Genomic DNA, 17,021 nt, shown 5'->3' with positions numbered 1-17,021 from the left:
CCATCAAGAGGTCTAATGTAACTATGTCACAGGCTTTTGTAGGTTTACAGAATCTTGTGAGTTGTTTTGCTCTTTTTACTAATGAAATAGTGCAGGAAAATAGCTTATTTTATTTAATTCAACATTCTCTTATAAGAATTCCTTATAATTAAATAAGCCCGAAGTCTTCTCTCTGCCTGCCTTTTCCCACTTGACTGATATCAGCGATAAACTTACACTGAAGTTAGAAGTGGCTGGCCAGGCATTTTTAAAATGGATTGTTCTCTTTCATAGATACAAACAGCATAAACAATGGTTAAGCATTTCCAAGGCATTTTTCTACTACTAAAGATTCCAGTAGCAAGCAAAGTTTTCCTTATTAAGTGTAGAGCATAACATACCAGTTTAATTAAGTGTTGCTACCTCTATATCTAAATTCCCTTTCTCCTTTCTACTTTGAGATAAGAAAGGAAATAAATATACTGGCCACATTCTCTTTTTCTGGTTAGTTTTAGCCTTCTAGCTGATAGAACTTTCTTTCTTTCACTTTTCAGCCTCTTCCACTGCAGTGGAATAGCAGAAGACTGGCAAGGAGCAAGGTGCTTTTCCTTTCCACTCATGTAACATACGGTAGTTGCTCTAATAAACTGTTGCAAATGTTAGCTAAAATTGTGTTGTAAATTCCTCTACATGAATGCTTAGCATTACAAAACAGGCTTTGCAGACTGCATCACTGTATTGTAAATCACTATCAATTTGGAGCTTTTTATCTATACTATACTTAACAACAATTAAGATAAAGAGGACAACATGAATTCTATAATTTAATATCTACTTGGGAGGAATAGATTAATGACATAATATTCATTATAAAAGTGTTCTTAGCAAAGGGTCAATGTCACAATTTTTGATCAGATATCCCCATCCCCAGGTGTTGCCAGCTAGAGGCAATGCCTTATTTGAAATGTCTCTGGCAGAGGTTGAAGAGACCCTCTTCAAAGGAAAAGTTCATTGTCATTCTTCCCTCCCACTTCAGGAGTCGAGACTGAAGTCACTGAAGCCTAAGAGCCCATATATTTTAAAGGAAGACATCACTGCTAGATTTTGAGAGTACACACTAATTTTATTTGACCAACCACTCCAGATCATGGATGAACATGGTCTTTTTACAAATTGACTTGGTATTTAATGACAGCAGTTCAAAGCCATGTCACTAGCAATCCAGCTTCCTAGACAAAGCATTGAGGCATTTGGGTAGGACTGTCAAATTGTCTCACTTCTTCTTTAACAGCTTGCCCAATCTTCTGGTCAGAAGTAAATATCTGTGCTTTTTAATACATTTAATGATATGCTATACAATCTACTTACTAATGGGAATATCTTGAGGTTTGTGGGAATTGCCAACAAACGATTGTGTAGTAAGCACACACACACCCCAAGCCATCATTATAATTTCCTACAACACAATCTAGCACTCAGGGAAGCATAATACCTGCTCCCATATGAGCCATCATTTAATGAGAAGGGCATTTAGCATTGTGGAAATATAGATGGCAGCACCAAATCATTTTAAAGAGTAGCCTGGCATGCAAATTTATCAATGGCTTTCATATCTAGTTTAATTTCACATGACTCACAGATGCAGATACCCACTGACTATCTGGACAAGTCCTTGCAGTTTTCACGGCAGGATTTCAGAAGTGGTTTGGCATTTTTTGCTTCCTAAGGCTGAGAGAGAAGACCATTATATCCATTTTATGGTTCTGTTCTGGTTACAGCAATTTAAAGCTAGGTTCACATACAGCATATCAGGAGTGATAATATTTCCAATCACAACTTCTGCTTGATCCATTAGGGCAGGTCCTCCCCAAATATCTTTCTGTGATATTTACCTCTCTGGTTTCCTAGAGACCATTCCCTTTCTTAATTCCTCAAAGTCAACTACAGATTCCACTATACAGAATGGCTAGATGTGGGAAAACAAACAGTAGAAGGAACTTCCTGTCAGTTTCCCCATAGACTTCCCTTGTACTGTAGGAAGCTGAAAGCCAGCATTGGAAATGACAATCATGTGATTGCGGCTGACCACAGCAGTGCAGCAACACTAAAGTGGTCACCACTTTGCCAAATTTTAATCCCATGGGAGTCGTGGGGCCTGGATTTTGGATGCATTCTGTAAGTTAGCTATTTGAAGTACATTGATTAAAAAATGTTGCCCTGTGATGCACTGTTTCACTCAATTGAAGGTTATAAAGAATCAAACAGACATGAGAGCTTTAGTAGTATATAGATATTATCCCAGCCATAATTTATGCAATATGACCTTCTACGACAGACTCCTTGTAGAAACTTTAAAATAGATTTGTTTCATGTCTGGTGTTCATGTAAATTACTTATTTGCAAGCTGTGTTTTTCAATAATTACCTCCCATAGAAAATCTCCCTACAATGGCAATGTTAGTTGATGAAGCTGGGATTGTTTCGTATGAGCTGCTGCATGGTGACTTGGTTATTAGGCTCTTTTTATTATGATGACGTTTTTACTTCTTAATTGTGTTTTATTTGCATTGGTTTACATTGTTAACCACCCAAGTCTAGTATACCAAAGCTATATATAAATACACAAAAGAAAAGTCTTACAAGAAATATTAGTACTGTATATTAGAAATATGGGCTGTGTTTAGTTACTGTGTGTAAAAAAGGAACTTCTAGAAACCAGATAATTAGATGGGAGTTCCTAGCATTTCTCTTCACCTGACTATTTTCATAGCTTTTCATACTCTGTCAGATTTGTTTTATTTATTTCATCTAAGAGCGTGGCTTTGTTATGGATTTGGACCAATTTAATTCACTGAACACATTGTCTCATGTAACATCCCAATCAGTGGTTAAACCTGGAGATTATAGAATTAGCTCTAGCAACTATTCCAAAGTAAGGTATGTTCCCCCAAATGTCTTCTATTGTTTTTCTGCATATTTCTATCCTGACCCTTAGGTAAGATGATTAATTGCCAAATGCATATGAATGCTATTAGTATCATGAAATCAAAGAAATGCTATGTATATGTTAGTATACAATTTATCACAATGCAACTGAATAACAATACAGTAATTAATTAATTATAAATAATAATAATAATAATAATAAATGAACTTAATGACATCTATTTTAGCATGGCCAAAATCTAAGTTGTAGCGGGTGAGGCAGAAAATAAAACTGATGTATGCAGTTGGTATGCAGATGCATATTTGCTGATTATCCAAACTATGTCACTAGTTTTAAGGTTTTGCAAATTGGTACAAATTTCATAGGTTTTATTGTCCACTTTGTAGGATAGACATTTGCTTTTGTAGTGTCATGTTAATATTTCTGTTTAAAGCTCCATTATTTTCCTTGTCTGTCTAGGGCAGACCTGTCAAACTGCGATGTCATGTGACTTCGCGCAACGTATCAGGACAGTTTTGCCATTGCCGGCAATGGGGTGGGCGTGGCTTCTGGATGACACATCCGGCCCATGGGCCGGCAGTTTGACACCCCTGGTCTAGGGGAAAATGGCTTCTATTTATTTTGATCACATGTGGGGCAATGGGGGTCTTGACCTTTGGTTCATTTTCAATGCAATATACGTCATAGTATGGGATTCTCTGCACATCTTGCCCTTTACAATACTTTATGGAATTATCTAATGACCACACAATACTTCTGCTATGACACAACTATGAACAATACAGTCAATATTTTAAAAAACAGCACATAAAGTTTATCAAACCATGTACAACTCATCTCTCCTACATTTCTGGACAGCTGTCTTATACCATATGCTGATGGTATTTTATGAGCAATTAAGCAGGAAACTGTATAAATATAATTATACAGTAAATATAACATTTAAACACCTTATTTTGAATCATGCCTATAATGAAGCTAAAATGGAGAATATTTTCAACCACCCCAGCATCAGTAATTTGGTGTATGTGTGATAACAATGAAATGTGAAAAACTGTGCTAATAACAACAAAAAGCAATGCTTTATTGGTTGCTCTCTTCATGGTAAATGTTCATTTAGCCATATTTGATTGGTATGCAGAATTATGTCAGACAAAGATTTTATCATTCAGGAATGTTATTTAATCTTCATTCTAACAATGAATATGGAAAAATAGCGAAGGCTGTTCTATAGGATTGGCAGAGAATTTTTGGTAAATATTTGGCATGGGAGAGGAAACAGCAGCAAGCAACCAACACAAAGAGTAGACTTTAAATTGTTGGTGTTCACCAGATATATTGAGACTACCAATAAGCATGAAAGTGGTCACACTCCCAGGGAAGCTGAATGCCACCAGGTTGCAAAAGATTAGGTTTCTGAGGAAAAGAAATTGATATAAACCCATGTGTCAAATGGGCAAATAATCACCTCAGTCTTAATCTTGCCACTGTCAATGCTGCTAACATCGGATGTTTTTGCATTGACAGCAGATGGAAATGTAGCCATTTTTTACCCTTTTGGTTTTAGAGTCAGATGATGCTGGGGGGGGGATGTGAATGAGAGTCCAGCTAGACATAACAATGCTAGAACTCAGCCTGAGAATCAAGGTTATTGAACTCAGAGCTGATAAAGAATTGGTGGGCTGGAGAGCTGGAGAGGAAGCCCACGCTTCAAGCTAATTGGGGAATGTGACTTATGACTGTTAATTGGAGGAGGGAATTGTGCTTTAATACTATGTGCCCAGGGGAGGGGAATTCAGTTTTTGGCTTTGATTATGTAAGTGCCGATATTATGCTACTCGAATAAAAGATCCTTTAAGGTAAACAATGCCTCAAAGTTCTTTTGAAGAGTTTTATCTGAACCATAACAGCCACTCATAATCTTGTCATCCCTGTTTGATCAGCATAGGGCTGGTATAATGGAGATCACCACCTCTGATCTCAAAAGCATACAGAGCTATAAAAAAAATGCTTTGATTATTAAAAATAATACTTATAGACCTTTGGTAGAAATAAGTTAATTCCTGGGAGGCTATGATTGTCTGAATTTCTTTAGAAATTGTGTGCTAGATAAGACAGTTTGTATATTATTTTTATGCACTTTCTCCATAGATATTCCTATTTTATCCCACTTCTCCATTCATGATTAAATTTTATGCATAAATAAAATACCATATAGTTTTACAGCTTTCAGTCTCTTGTAATTGTAATCTTGTAATCAATTGTAATTTAAATTAATTCTTCAAGGATGCTGAGTGATTGAAAGATTTTGGTCAGTTTTATTCCAAACAGTCACAATAGAGATAGGGCAGAATACAAATATAGCTAGATTAAGGTTTTATCTCCTTAGGTAGCACTTGCAAATTATCTGAATCACACATGCTGACTCTCAGGTTATAGGTCTAATAATACACATCCTTTCAGAGTCTGCCTGCTGTGATTTCTGAGGATCTGAGTATTCTGTGGATAAATCACAAAGCAAATAAACATTTCATATTAGAAATTTCACTGTAGGATATATTGAGTTTGTTTTCTCTTGCTTTAGTATATGGAATAGTTGATATCATAGTTAGGAAAAACCAGAAATTTTTTTGGAAGAGCAATGAAAGATTTAGAATGCCTTTATTATAAGATTAGCAAAAAGAAACAAAAAAAACCATTAATAGTCCAAGCAAATAAAAAATAATTTTGAGAAAAGCAATCAGCAAGTCCTGATTCTATTGCTAAATTCAAAGCCTTATATACATACTTAAGTTTTAACATTTAAATCTAATCTAATCTAAACCACCTTTAAAAAGCAGTTTTATCCATGCCAGCTATGGAGAAAGAACTAAGATGGGTGTCTCATTCTCAACATGAGACATTTGTCTATACATATATGTCCATTTTGTATTTTGTTTGTGTTTTTATACTGCAAGCTCTTATCTACAAAATCTCATTTCAATGTCTATGCACATAGATTACTATGAATATCTTCAGGAGATCTAATAACAAGCGAACGTCATAGGTAAAGGTAAAGGTTCCCCCGCACATGCGTGTTAGTCATTTCCGACTCTAGGGGCCGGTGCCCATCTCTGTTTCAAAGCCGAAGAGCCAGCGCTTGTCCGAGGACGTCTCCGTGGTCATGTGGCCGGCATGACTAGACGCCAAAGGCACACGGAACACTGTTACCTTCCCATCATAGTGGTCCCTATTTTTCTACTTGCATTTTTTACGTGCTTTCGAACTGCTAGGTTGGCAGAAGCTGGGACGAGTAACAGGCGCTCACTCTGTTACACGGCACTCGGGATTTGACCCGCCAAACTGCCAACCTTCTGATTGACAGGCTCAGCATCCTAACCCACTGAGCCACCGCGTCCCACAGCAAACGTCATAGGGCTGCCCAAAGCTTTTTCTAATAGAAATAAAGTTCTACAAAGCATGTTCTACAAAACCCCTAACTTAATAAATAATTAAAATAATTAAATCCCCCCTTATCTTTAGAAAAGGCCCTGTGTGTAAATCAAGACTCTACTCATACGTAGTACTGATAGCAATGCACAAATACATGTTTGTTCTGGCTAAACAATTCCTGATAAAGGTGTCCCTATGGGTTTTATCCCAGTATTCATGACCGACTTTTGGGGGTGGAGCTTATTTCCATTTCTGAAGCCAAAGAGCCATTGTTGTCCAAAGACATTTCCACAGTCATGTGGCTGGCATGACATCATTCCACAGCACAGAGCGCACAGCAAAACACGGAACACTGTTATCTTCTGTTGTGATTCAGGGTCAGCCTGTGGGTTCGACAGTTGGGTCGGACGACTCAGAGGAGGAGGAGGGGGGTGTTGAAGAGCTTGCTGATGATGGCCTTGAGGCTCCGCAGAGCCCTCAGCCAGGCCCCTCCCACCTGGTCACGATGGAGACCCAGCTGTGTGAGCCTGACAGTGTGGATGAAGATGACCCACAGCTGGCCCTGTTCAAGGACGCCCGATGCAGGAGGCAGTCAATCAGGAGTAAACAGAGGAAGGCAATGGGGCACCTCGGAAGAAGGCAGAGAGAAGCCATGCCCTGAACTGTATAAAAAGGGAATGTGTGGGAGGGCTGGTTTGCTGAAGGCAACCGCTTGAATAGTCCTGTTTCATAGCTCCTGTTTCATGGTTGGTGTCTGTTTTATGTTAATAAATTTGGCAGGCTTTATTCCAGCCTCTTGCTGTTTGTAAAGGGGTTGTCCCTGCTTTTTCTGCAGGGCCGGTAGCAGGCTGGTACAGAACATCTTCCCAAACACTATATGCAGTATCTATTCAGCTCCTGATAACCATAGCAGTATTAAAACGGATAAGGACTGCTGAGGATATAGCACTCGACTTTACTCTGAATGTTCTTTGAACACTGATTTAGAGTTGCCTGCCTCTGCACATAGGCATCACTACATACATACACTACTAAGGGATTGATGAGTAAGCGTAGGTTGCAGATAGGCCAATAAGCATGCTTTCCAAATCCCAACTGCTTGTTGTGCAGAGGTGTGTGTCCTGTAAACTGGTTGATCCGACTTCCTGTTCTGTGCTTTTTTTTTTTTGAATGTCCCCTAACCAGAATGTTACATTTTCAGGAATATAAATGAATACAGAGACATACATTCCCTGACGTGCAGTGCTGGAGACGTCTGCTGAACCATTGAGGTGTCACTTTTATGCCCCTCCAATCTCATTCTTTTGCTTGGACAAGGCTACTGTTTTCTGAATTTAACTTGCTAGAACTTTGAGACTGTGTTACCTCCTATCCATTTCAGTTGTCTAGATTAATTTTATAATTAAAAATATAAAACAAACCTGTCATAGAGTTCTATAGGTGCAAAGTTGGGTGATACAGTAAAATGGACATTTCCACATATATAGGTAGAAATATAGACTCTGCTTATATTATTGCTTACAACTGAAAGATTCATACAAAAAACATTTTCTTTTTGTAAAAATGAATTCAAATAAACAGATATTTGCCAAAATTGTGTATTGGTCTAACACTGGTAGCATTTGTTTCCAGCAGACATTGTTTCCAGCAGACATTAAAGCATAAAAAATAAATGGAATAAAATTAAATAGAAAACCTGAGAATTTGTTCCCCTTAAACAGATGTATATATTCCTTAAAGAAAATGCCTTTTAAATTTTTAAATTTTTTATTATTCCTACAACATGCATTCGGTATATATGTTTCTATTTGATTCTTTCACTGTGATTCAGTGTAATGTTCTGACTTATGATTACATTTTCCTAATGAAGAATTAATAACACAGAAAAGCCCACATAAAATGTACACAATAAGTTATCTGGGCAAATAATTCTTGAAATGTTTTGCAAGAGGAACGATACCTGTATACGCAGAGAAACAGCACATCAATAATAAGTAATTTCCCACCTGGTGGGAAAGAGGTAGACCCCCAGAATACTTTACTAAACACTAATTACATGGAGTTTTGATTGAGATCTGGGCCAGAATTAGGAAAATATATTATAATAAAGTGCCACCTTGGACCTCACCCCTGGAAGCTGTGATCTATCCAACTTTGTACAATTTTGAGAAAAAGTTGACTTATAAAGAGTTATTAGATATAAATGGAAACTTAAAAACAAAGTTATCACTTCAGGAATAGGAGTTAAATTTAGATTGGTGGACGTATCTGCAAATTAGTAGTAAATACACGAAGGACAGGCAGAGGCCTGGAATTTGTCGAGAGCTCCATACCCTGGATAGGATTTTGTTGGGAGTGGATGATAAGATCTTATCTAAGTGTTATAAATTTTTTATGGCTATGGAAGTAGCTGAGGAGGGCGCGAAGGCCTTGATCCATGCCTGGGTGAGAGATTTAGGTTGCTCAATAGATATTGAGAGGTGGAGCGAAATTTGGGTTAAGAACATTAAGTTAACATGGTCAATAGAATATAAAGGAAATATATATAAAATGTCATATCGTTGGCACTTATTGCCGGCCAGGCTCGCCAAAATCTTTCCAGGAACATCCCCAACCTGTTGAAAATGTGGTGTCAAAGAAGGCACATATTTCCACCAATGGTGGACCTGTCGAGAGGCTATGAATTTCTGGAAGAATATTCAGAAATGGCTAAGTGAGATGTTGGGATACCATATACAATTTGTGTCCTGAGGTATTTTTATTGGAGATAAGACCACAAAATATAAACAGAACTGCATGGTACTTGTTGTTAAATATAACCACTGCTGCAAGATTGGCATGGGCCCGATATTGGAAGATGGATGTTAGCCCACCCGACCAAATAGTAATTCAGAAAATATTGAACTGTGCGGAATCAGATCAGCTTACTATGATGTTAAGGCTATGAGGGGACACAGATTACTATTTGTCTTGGAGTCAATGGTACAATTGGATGTCAAAAAGAGCTATTAATTGAATTTTATTACTTGTTATATGCAATGATTTTTCCTTTCTTTGTGGTTGCTTTCTTATATGTAACGGGAAAACCTTATTTCCTCCTCGCAATGTGATGTAAACCGCTATTGACTTAATGGTTGCTTCATACACAAATAAACAAAATTGGGGAAAAAATAATAAGTAATTTCTAAGGGTTATATATTTGCTAACACATAACGATAGGAAGAATTTATATTAAAAATTCTCTTTTTTGTCTTAAAATGTATTTGTGCTTAAATAAGACATTTTACAGAATCTGTATCGGGTACAATCTTCTGCTTTTAACTGAAGCTTGTTAATAATCTTTAGTTTAATTATAGCTAAAGTTTCTATTTTTTTGCAAAACAAACAGAAAATCTGTAGTTTGAATTACATCAAAAACCCACTGACAGCAGTAGAAGGCGGTAAATACTTTTCATACCAGATATTAAATTAAGAAATTGCAAAGATTCCAGAAATATTACTTATACAGAAAAACATTTTTTTTACTTGACTTCAGGCAAATTTGGGGACTTTGAGTATGTCTCTTCATCTAAAATTTCCCAAAAAACTGAATCATTGCTTCTGGAATATATATATTTAAATCTATCTATGAACAAGCTAAGTCACAGGTGCTATATCTAGTTAAATCTCAAAAAATAAAGGCTAGGCAGTGGTAGAGAACAATTATTTGCCATTCTGCCATCTCTAGTTCATGGTATCTCTCTACCTGACTTTCCAAGAAACCAGTTATCAGAAAGGACAAACCAGGGTTCTATGGAAAAATAATATGATTTTATCATTTTTCATATACTGTAAGGCAGTGTCTGTATTACATTACATAAAAATGAAAAACAAAAAAATAGGGATGAGAGGAAACTACTCAGTTACATTTTAATGCAACCTACCCAATTCTCAGCTTAAGAACAAGGACCAATATAATAAAAGTTAAAACTACAAACAGTTTCAATAGTACTAAAATGACAGGGGGATAGGAATAAACACTTTTCTGAATCAGATACAACTGTGCAATCTTCTGCCCAAGTCTATGAAATCTCACATGTGAGACACACATGTTGAACATTTTGACATTCCTTCACAATACTTTGAAATGTTGGTGGCTTTGCAAGTTACCGTATTTTCCAGCGTATAAGATGACTTTTTAACCCATGGAAATCATCTCAAAAGTTGGGGGGTCGTCTTATATGCCCAGTCGTCTTATACGCCGGAAAATAGTACATAAATCAATCGAGCACCCCCGTTCTTGCAAAGCAACTTCAAGCCTCCTTAGTCCAGTCCCCCCTCCAACGTGACTCTCCCTTCCCACCCCCAAGAGTCTCTCAGCCCCTTCCCCTCCCCCTTGCAAACGCCAGACCCTGGGAGCTCTTGTGTCTATTCCAAAGGGTGGGTGGAAGGAAAAACCCCTTTCGGCTCCGGCTTGGCTGCAAGTCAGCGAGCCCAGGAAGGCACGCCCTCCCCTCTCACTGTGGAGGAAGCAGGGCAGGCTGGCGTCTGGTGGGAGCCGGCAGGGCAGTCCTGCGCACACACGCACTCCCCGGCTCCTAAGGAGTCCTCGGGGAGCCATGGCAGACGTCTCACGCTCTTCCCTCTTGAGGCAGCATCGGCGGAGCCGTACGGCATCGGGCGGGAGCCGGCAGGGCAGTCCTGCACACGTGCGCAGGAGTGCCAAATTTTGCCAAATTTCTACTTATGGAGCTGCAAGGGAAGCACCCTCTCTCCAATTCTCCCTTGCAACACTTCCTGTATTGTTCCAGAAAGTGAGTATGACTTACTTCAAAAGATCTAATAAGTAGATGACAGGATTTTTCCTCTAAAGTAGAAAGTTTCTAATTTGTAAATTGCTGCCATGATCAAGATTTTAAAAGAAGAAAAGGAAGCATATTCAAGATATTTTTTCATAGACTATTATATTTAAAGGGGATATACATACAAGAGGTATTCAGAATATGTAAGATAATACTGCAATATTATGATTTGTACTGCAATCCTGAATGTATCTATTCAGTAATGAGCCCAATAAATTTAACAAACATGCATATAGAATTGCAGACTTACTCATCTTTTGAGTGTCAGCTTTTATTCATTAATTAAGCCAACTCCAAGATAAACAAATCTATACATAAACGTATTATAAAAAATAAAATATTCTTTGATTATTTTATCTGTGATAAAAGCTCACTAAAATTATGACAGAGGTAATTAGTAATGCTTAACAATAAAGATTCTTAAGGCAATAATCAGTATTTTCTTTAATTCATGCAATCAAGCACATTTTACAGAGCTTGTATTTGTTAGGGGGAAAATCACTTAAAGAATGTTTTCTCTTAAAGGTCAATACAAAGTCACAGAATAAACCTTTACTTGATGGAGGAGTAATTGAAGACAGAATGTAATGTTATACCATTTATGGAATTACTACTTTTCAAGTACAGGTTATGTTCTAGTGCTGAAGGCCAGGATCTAAAAAGTTATAGATGTCACCCAGCAGGCTGAGCCTAATGGAATACTTAATGTTTTCTTCCTGCAACACTAGTCCAAGACATTTTGTTGTCTAAGCTAAAGAATAAGAGAATATCGTCTCCCATTCCATGTATAAAATTGAATAAGAAAACTTTGTTAACAATGATTGTGGGATATTCTTTCCATTGTTGTAGAAAGTAACATTCTAATTTATTAAGTGTAGGAAGATTGTTTGGTCCCTAGGTATTTCTTCAAAACCTCATTTTTCATCATCTATCATTTATGAGTATATCTCATCCCTTCTGATGGTAAGGGTGACTTTCTCCCATTGTATGCAGGGCTTCTTGCCATATCACACATTGCTTTTGATTAAAAAATATAAACGACATTTACAAGGTGGCATCAGATTGGAGATTTGTTTTTGTCAGTATAAAGGACTTCTAACCAGTCCCAAAATAAAAAGCAAAAGCAATGAGTTATAAGAGACACACTGTTTCTATTTCTTTTACATGAATCAGCACAAACAATATTACCACCAGTAACAACTGTCAAAAATTGCCTACCTTCTAAGAGAGAACAACTGGGGAGAGATGCTATCCAATAATTACCAACCCATAACAACACTTCTCAAGTTGGACAAGAAAATATGCTTACATTAATGAAAAGCAATTTCTGTTAAATATGGTAAGTTGTTCTAGCTAATTTGGACTGACAGTGTCTACACATTAGTGCAATGTAATAATAATACAAACTTTAATATATTCAGCATCAAGGGACAGATCAAAGTTCTCAGCAGATGGCTGCACACAGCTCTCATAGCTCAAGTGAATAACTTGACAGCATAAGTTCATGATGATTCTGACATGCCTACTGGCAGATCATCTTTTCTTCAGAAAAAAAAATACTTTCAGGAAAACTTTACAAGCTATTTTAATAGTGCCCCATATGGTTAGTGGAGGATATTTTGAAATCTTATTGCACTGTGCCATCATAAACATTGTAAACAGAGTCTAACTCTATAGAATTCTCTATATTATGAATAGAGAACTATTGGAATTTGAGGCACATTCAACCACTTGGACCATCATGGGAATTTACTGCGACTTCATGTCATCTTCCCAGCTCAGTAGACATACTCTGAATTAAATTTACCTCTTTTAAAAATTGCTGAGAGTCAATGTGGATAACCTTAATTATCTCACATGTGTATTTTAGATCAGTTCAGTTCGGGGAAAGATTTCCTATTAGGCTGAATACAAAATATAGCTATATTCTGGTGTTTCTCCACTAAAAGAGGTCACCAGTGATACTTCAAATGATACGGAGGCAAAATCCTTGGTATTATCTTAACAATACTGATGTAGGCATTCTTCAAAATTGTGTGAAGGGTTATGTGACCAGCCTTCACAAGTATAATATATGGTCCTCAATGAAGATGTTTGTTTGTTTTTCATATTTCTAGAATGCTCATCTCTCCGTAAAGTATGGAGAGAGATGTTTTCTCTCCAGTGTATATGTGTGTGGAAAGGATGAGGAGGAAGGCAAGGAGGGTCAGTAGCGAAGGCACTTGAGAAAAGCTTTTACAAAGCCTTGTCAATTCTCTAAACATAAATACTTACCTGATTAAAATGTTTCAACTTGTCAATTAAATGACCTATCTGTGGATCCAACCCTCTGACTATCAGCTCTGGATTATTCATTTGGGCTTTCAGTCCATTTGTAACCACTCTGCTTGTATAACTGTAACAGAAAAAAAGAAAGGAAAGACTGGCATTAATGAAATACCTTTAACCATGGGAAAACAGAATTCTCAGACATCTATGAATAATGTCTTTTGATGGATTTTTGTTTCAGTGAAACAGGAGCTTCTTTAACAAGCTAAGGGAGAAAGATTAAGTGCTCTTCTGCCATTGAATAAATTATGCTTTATCCCAGCATATAAATTTTACCAGTACCCAAATCGGTAGGATGGTGATATCTTTGTTAGAGCTACGCACTCATAAAACAGTTGTTTTGTTGTTAACATTTAAAGAATTTTAAATAAATGCAAAGAACATAATTTTATCCAGTTGGCTGAAGCAGTAGTGGGATTCTCTGTGTAGATGCCACTTGCAGAAGTCCATTCTGGGCCTGGGCAAAAAAAAAAAAATAGCTACCGATTCTGCCAAACTGGTGCACACTGGCTGAATCCCACCACTGGGCTCAACCCAATTTGTAGAAACTAAAACAATTAATACCTGAGATTGATTTGGGACTTTTTAAAATAGCCCTTAATTATTCATAAGTTTTATTTTCCAGAGAAAATCATAGAAAAGAAATAAACTGTCTAAATTGCTGCATTGTTTTTATAAAATAACTTGTGAGATTTTCTAAATTATGTTATGGTAAATTTCCACTCATCTATTATTTATTTACTGATAATGTATATTAATGATTTAATAACACAAATGAAATCAACTGTTTAAATGTTAAGACCCTAGAGGAAAATTCCATGAAGAAGGCACATATTATTGTCCCAGGATGCCTTATCTAAACCTCTCTAATTTCAATTTGCTTTTTGTAAAGGACTTTACTTGAAGGCATCTTCCAAATTTCAATAGTTGGCACCATTTATGGGAAAGGATCTGGACTGTGCCTACCCTATCTAATTGATAGAGAAGGCAGATTTTAGGAAAGAACCTGCATTAACCTGTATCAGTCCATTTTTCCATCTACAGCATAGTTGGCAATTACTGGCAATAACTCTCTAGAGTTTTGCACAATATATTTTCTCAACCTTACCTGGAAACTTTGCTTATAATCCGCCAGCTTTATTACTAAGATATACCATCTCCCCACTCTAAAGTTAAACTAGAAGAAGTGATATATTGTAGACATTTCAAAAGTTTAACATATGGAAGTAAAATACTCCAAAGCATTATGAACTCAGTTCTTATGGTGGGAAACTACTTCCTTGCCTAGGTTTAAATTGAAAAACCTTGCCATGCCACTCATCAAGAACTCCAAGAGATGTAATCAAATTGTAATTTTTAACGTAACAGAAAGAGTAAATTGTAAAAGTCTTGACATATAGCAATTAACTATAATTTTAACTAAATTTAAATTAAGGGTAAATGCAGTCAGATCAGATTTAGTTTCTTTCTCAATCCCACCTCCAGCTTTTTGGAGTACTGTCCCACTCAGAGACCAAGTACAGAAAGTACTTGGAAAGAGTTATATAAAGGAATTTGCAACTGAATTTGTCCGCTGTAAAAAAACTAAAGCAAAACTAAAGATTAGGGTTCTTTTTTATTAAAAATTTTATAAAAGTTATAATATAAAACCACCCCACCCCACCCTCCCCCCTCACCCTCCCTTGCTTCCCAGAGTTGAATACAGGGTTACAAATAAAATAAACATAATCTAACTAACATTAACCAACTATGTAAGTAACCAAGTTCTTAATGCGCTTTAACTCCCTTTAAACTAAAAATACAAACCAAGTTAGAATATACATACCAATAACATAAGCAAATAACATCCTTATTATTAAACTAATCAAAAATTTCACTATAATAAACTACTAATAAAAATAACAATATAAAATCTATTCGTAAGCTAAATGAAACTTTTTAGTCCCATATTTATTCTGTATATAATCTATCCATCTTCTCCAAACAGTGTATCTTTCTTGTGAATGATCCTTCAAGTAAGCAGAAATCTTAGCCATTTCTGCTAAATTTGACACTTTAAGCGTCCATTCTTCAATAGTAGGCAAACTATCCTTCTTCCAATATAGCCCTATCAATAACCTTGCAGCTGTTATCAAGTTCAACATCAAATGTATCCTAATTTACAGCCCAAATGTTGGAGATGTGGTAGCTTGGATGCTACCTATTATCATATATGGTGGACTTGTAGAAATGTTACAGCTTTTTGGATCAAAATTTGGTGGAATGTTCAAAAGATTTTTAAGAGAAAAATAAAATTTTCTCCACAATTGTTCTTATTGGGTATTATTATAGATTGTGATACTAAAGATTAGGGTTCTTAAAAAGAAAGCAGTATTAGAGAATCATCATGGACACTTATAATTTGAAGGTGCTATGCTTTCATTGCTAAATAGAGGAGCTGTTCTCTAAACAGACATTTTTAGAATTCATTATTATATCCCTAGACTCTGTTTAGTAATCTAGTCATTCATAAAAACCAGATATCGAATTATAACATTTTACTCACAGACAATCACACATATCAATTGCCACTGATCTATGTATTATAATAATTGATTATTAAGTTATCAGTTTTCTTTATATGCTGTACAATTATTTAAAATATTATTTGTTGTAGATTTAGTAGTCATTTATTAATCATCACACTACAACGCCCTACTTTTACCTTCATCAAGATGGGAGGCACAATTGCTTTTCTTAGTTTTTCTAAGTTTTACTGATTTTTTTTAAAGAATAAGCCCTAACATGTTGATTTGAATTACAGGGGAAAGCATAGATATGTTAGAATTTTTATTCCTTACTATGTTTGTTTCTGAGCTAGAATAAAAGAAACCAGGCAGTTGCATGAATTAAGTTTGTTATTTTTCACCCAAACGCAATAAAACAAGTTGTTAGGTTGGTGACTGCAAAGATCCCTTCCACCCAGCACAGCTTATATATTTTACAATTAGCCCCTCCTATAGAATACCATTCCCTTGTCCAGTTACCAATTTCCCATCTCAACAATATTCCATATAAGGAAATTCCTTTCTTCCTTACAAAGACCTTATCTCACTTATCTCACTTCCCTGGCCTATAAACAGTAGAAAATAAAAAGGCAGACAAATTCTTGAAATAAAATATGTTTCAAAGTCTTAATAAAAATATACTCCAATAAAATATTTTAACACTATAGTCCACAACATGTTCTAGCAGGTATTTTAAAGGGTGTAATTGCTATTTCATCCTGAACCAGAAGAATGTTGTTTGAGACAAGTTCAACAGAGAAGCATTGTTTCCTTCATGCTGGGCGCTCTTTCAAAGCTACGAAAAAGGCTGTCCATCTTTTTCTCAACATATGCAGACTCCCATATTTAAATCCCTTCAAGCTTTTTTTCATGGAGGTTCAGCCATTGTCTGCAGAGACTGCTCTGGAATCAGTAATCTGAAGACTGTTACCCTGAGATATGTATAATT

At 36.2% G+C, this 17,021-nt stretch overlaps 1 protein-coding gene across 1 annotated transcript in view; it reads right to left on the bottom strand.

Moving 5' to 3' along the window:
- Positions 1-17,021, bottom strand: part of LOC310641754 (glypican-5-like) — a 342,245-nt gene that overhangs the window by 151,159 nt on the left and 174,065 nt on the right. The window contains exon 7 of the mRNA XM_083364996.1: positions 13,473-13,593. Within this exon, the coding sequence (XP_083221122.1) occupies positions 13,473-13,593 (121 nt within the window). The remainder of the gene's footprint in view (positions 1-13,472; positions 13,594-17,021) is intronic.

Source organism: Vipera ursinii (genome assembly GCF_947247035.1).
Source record: "Vipera ursinii genome assembly, chromosome: 5".
NCBI classification, from domain to species: domain Eukaryota; kingdom Metazoa; phylum Chordata; class Lepidosauria; order Squamata; family Viperidae; genus Vipera; species Vipera ursinii.
The sequence above is the reverse complement of the archived record's forward strand: the minus strand, read 5'-3'. Positions and strand labels throughout refer to the sequence as shown.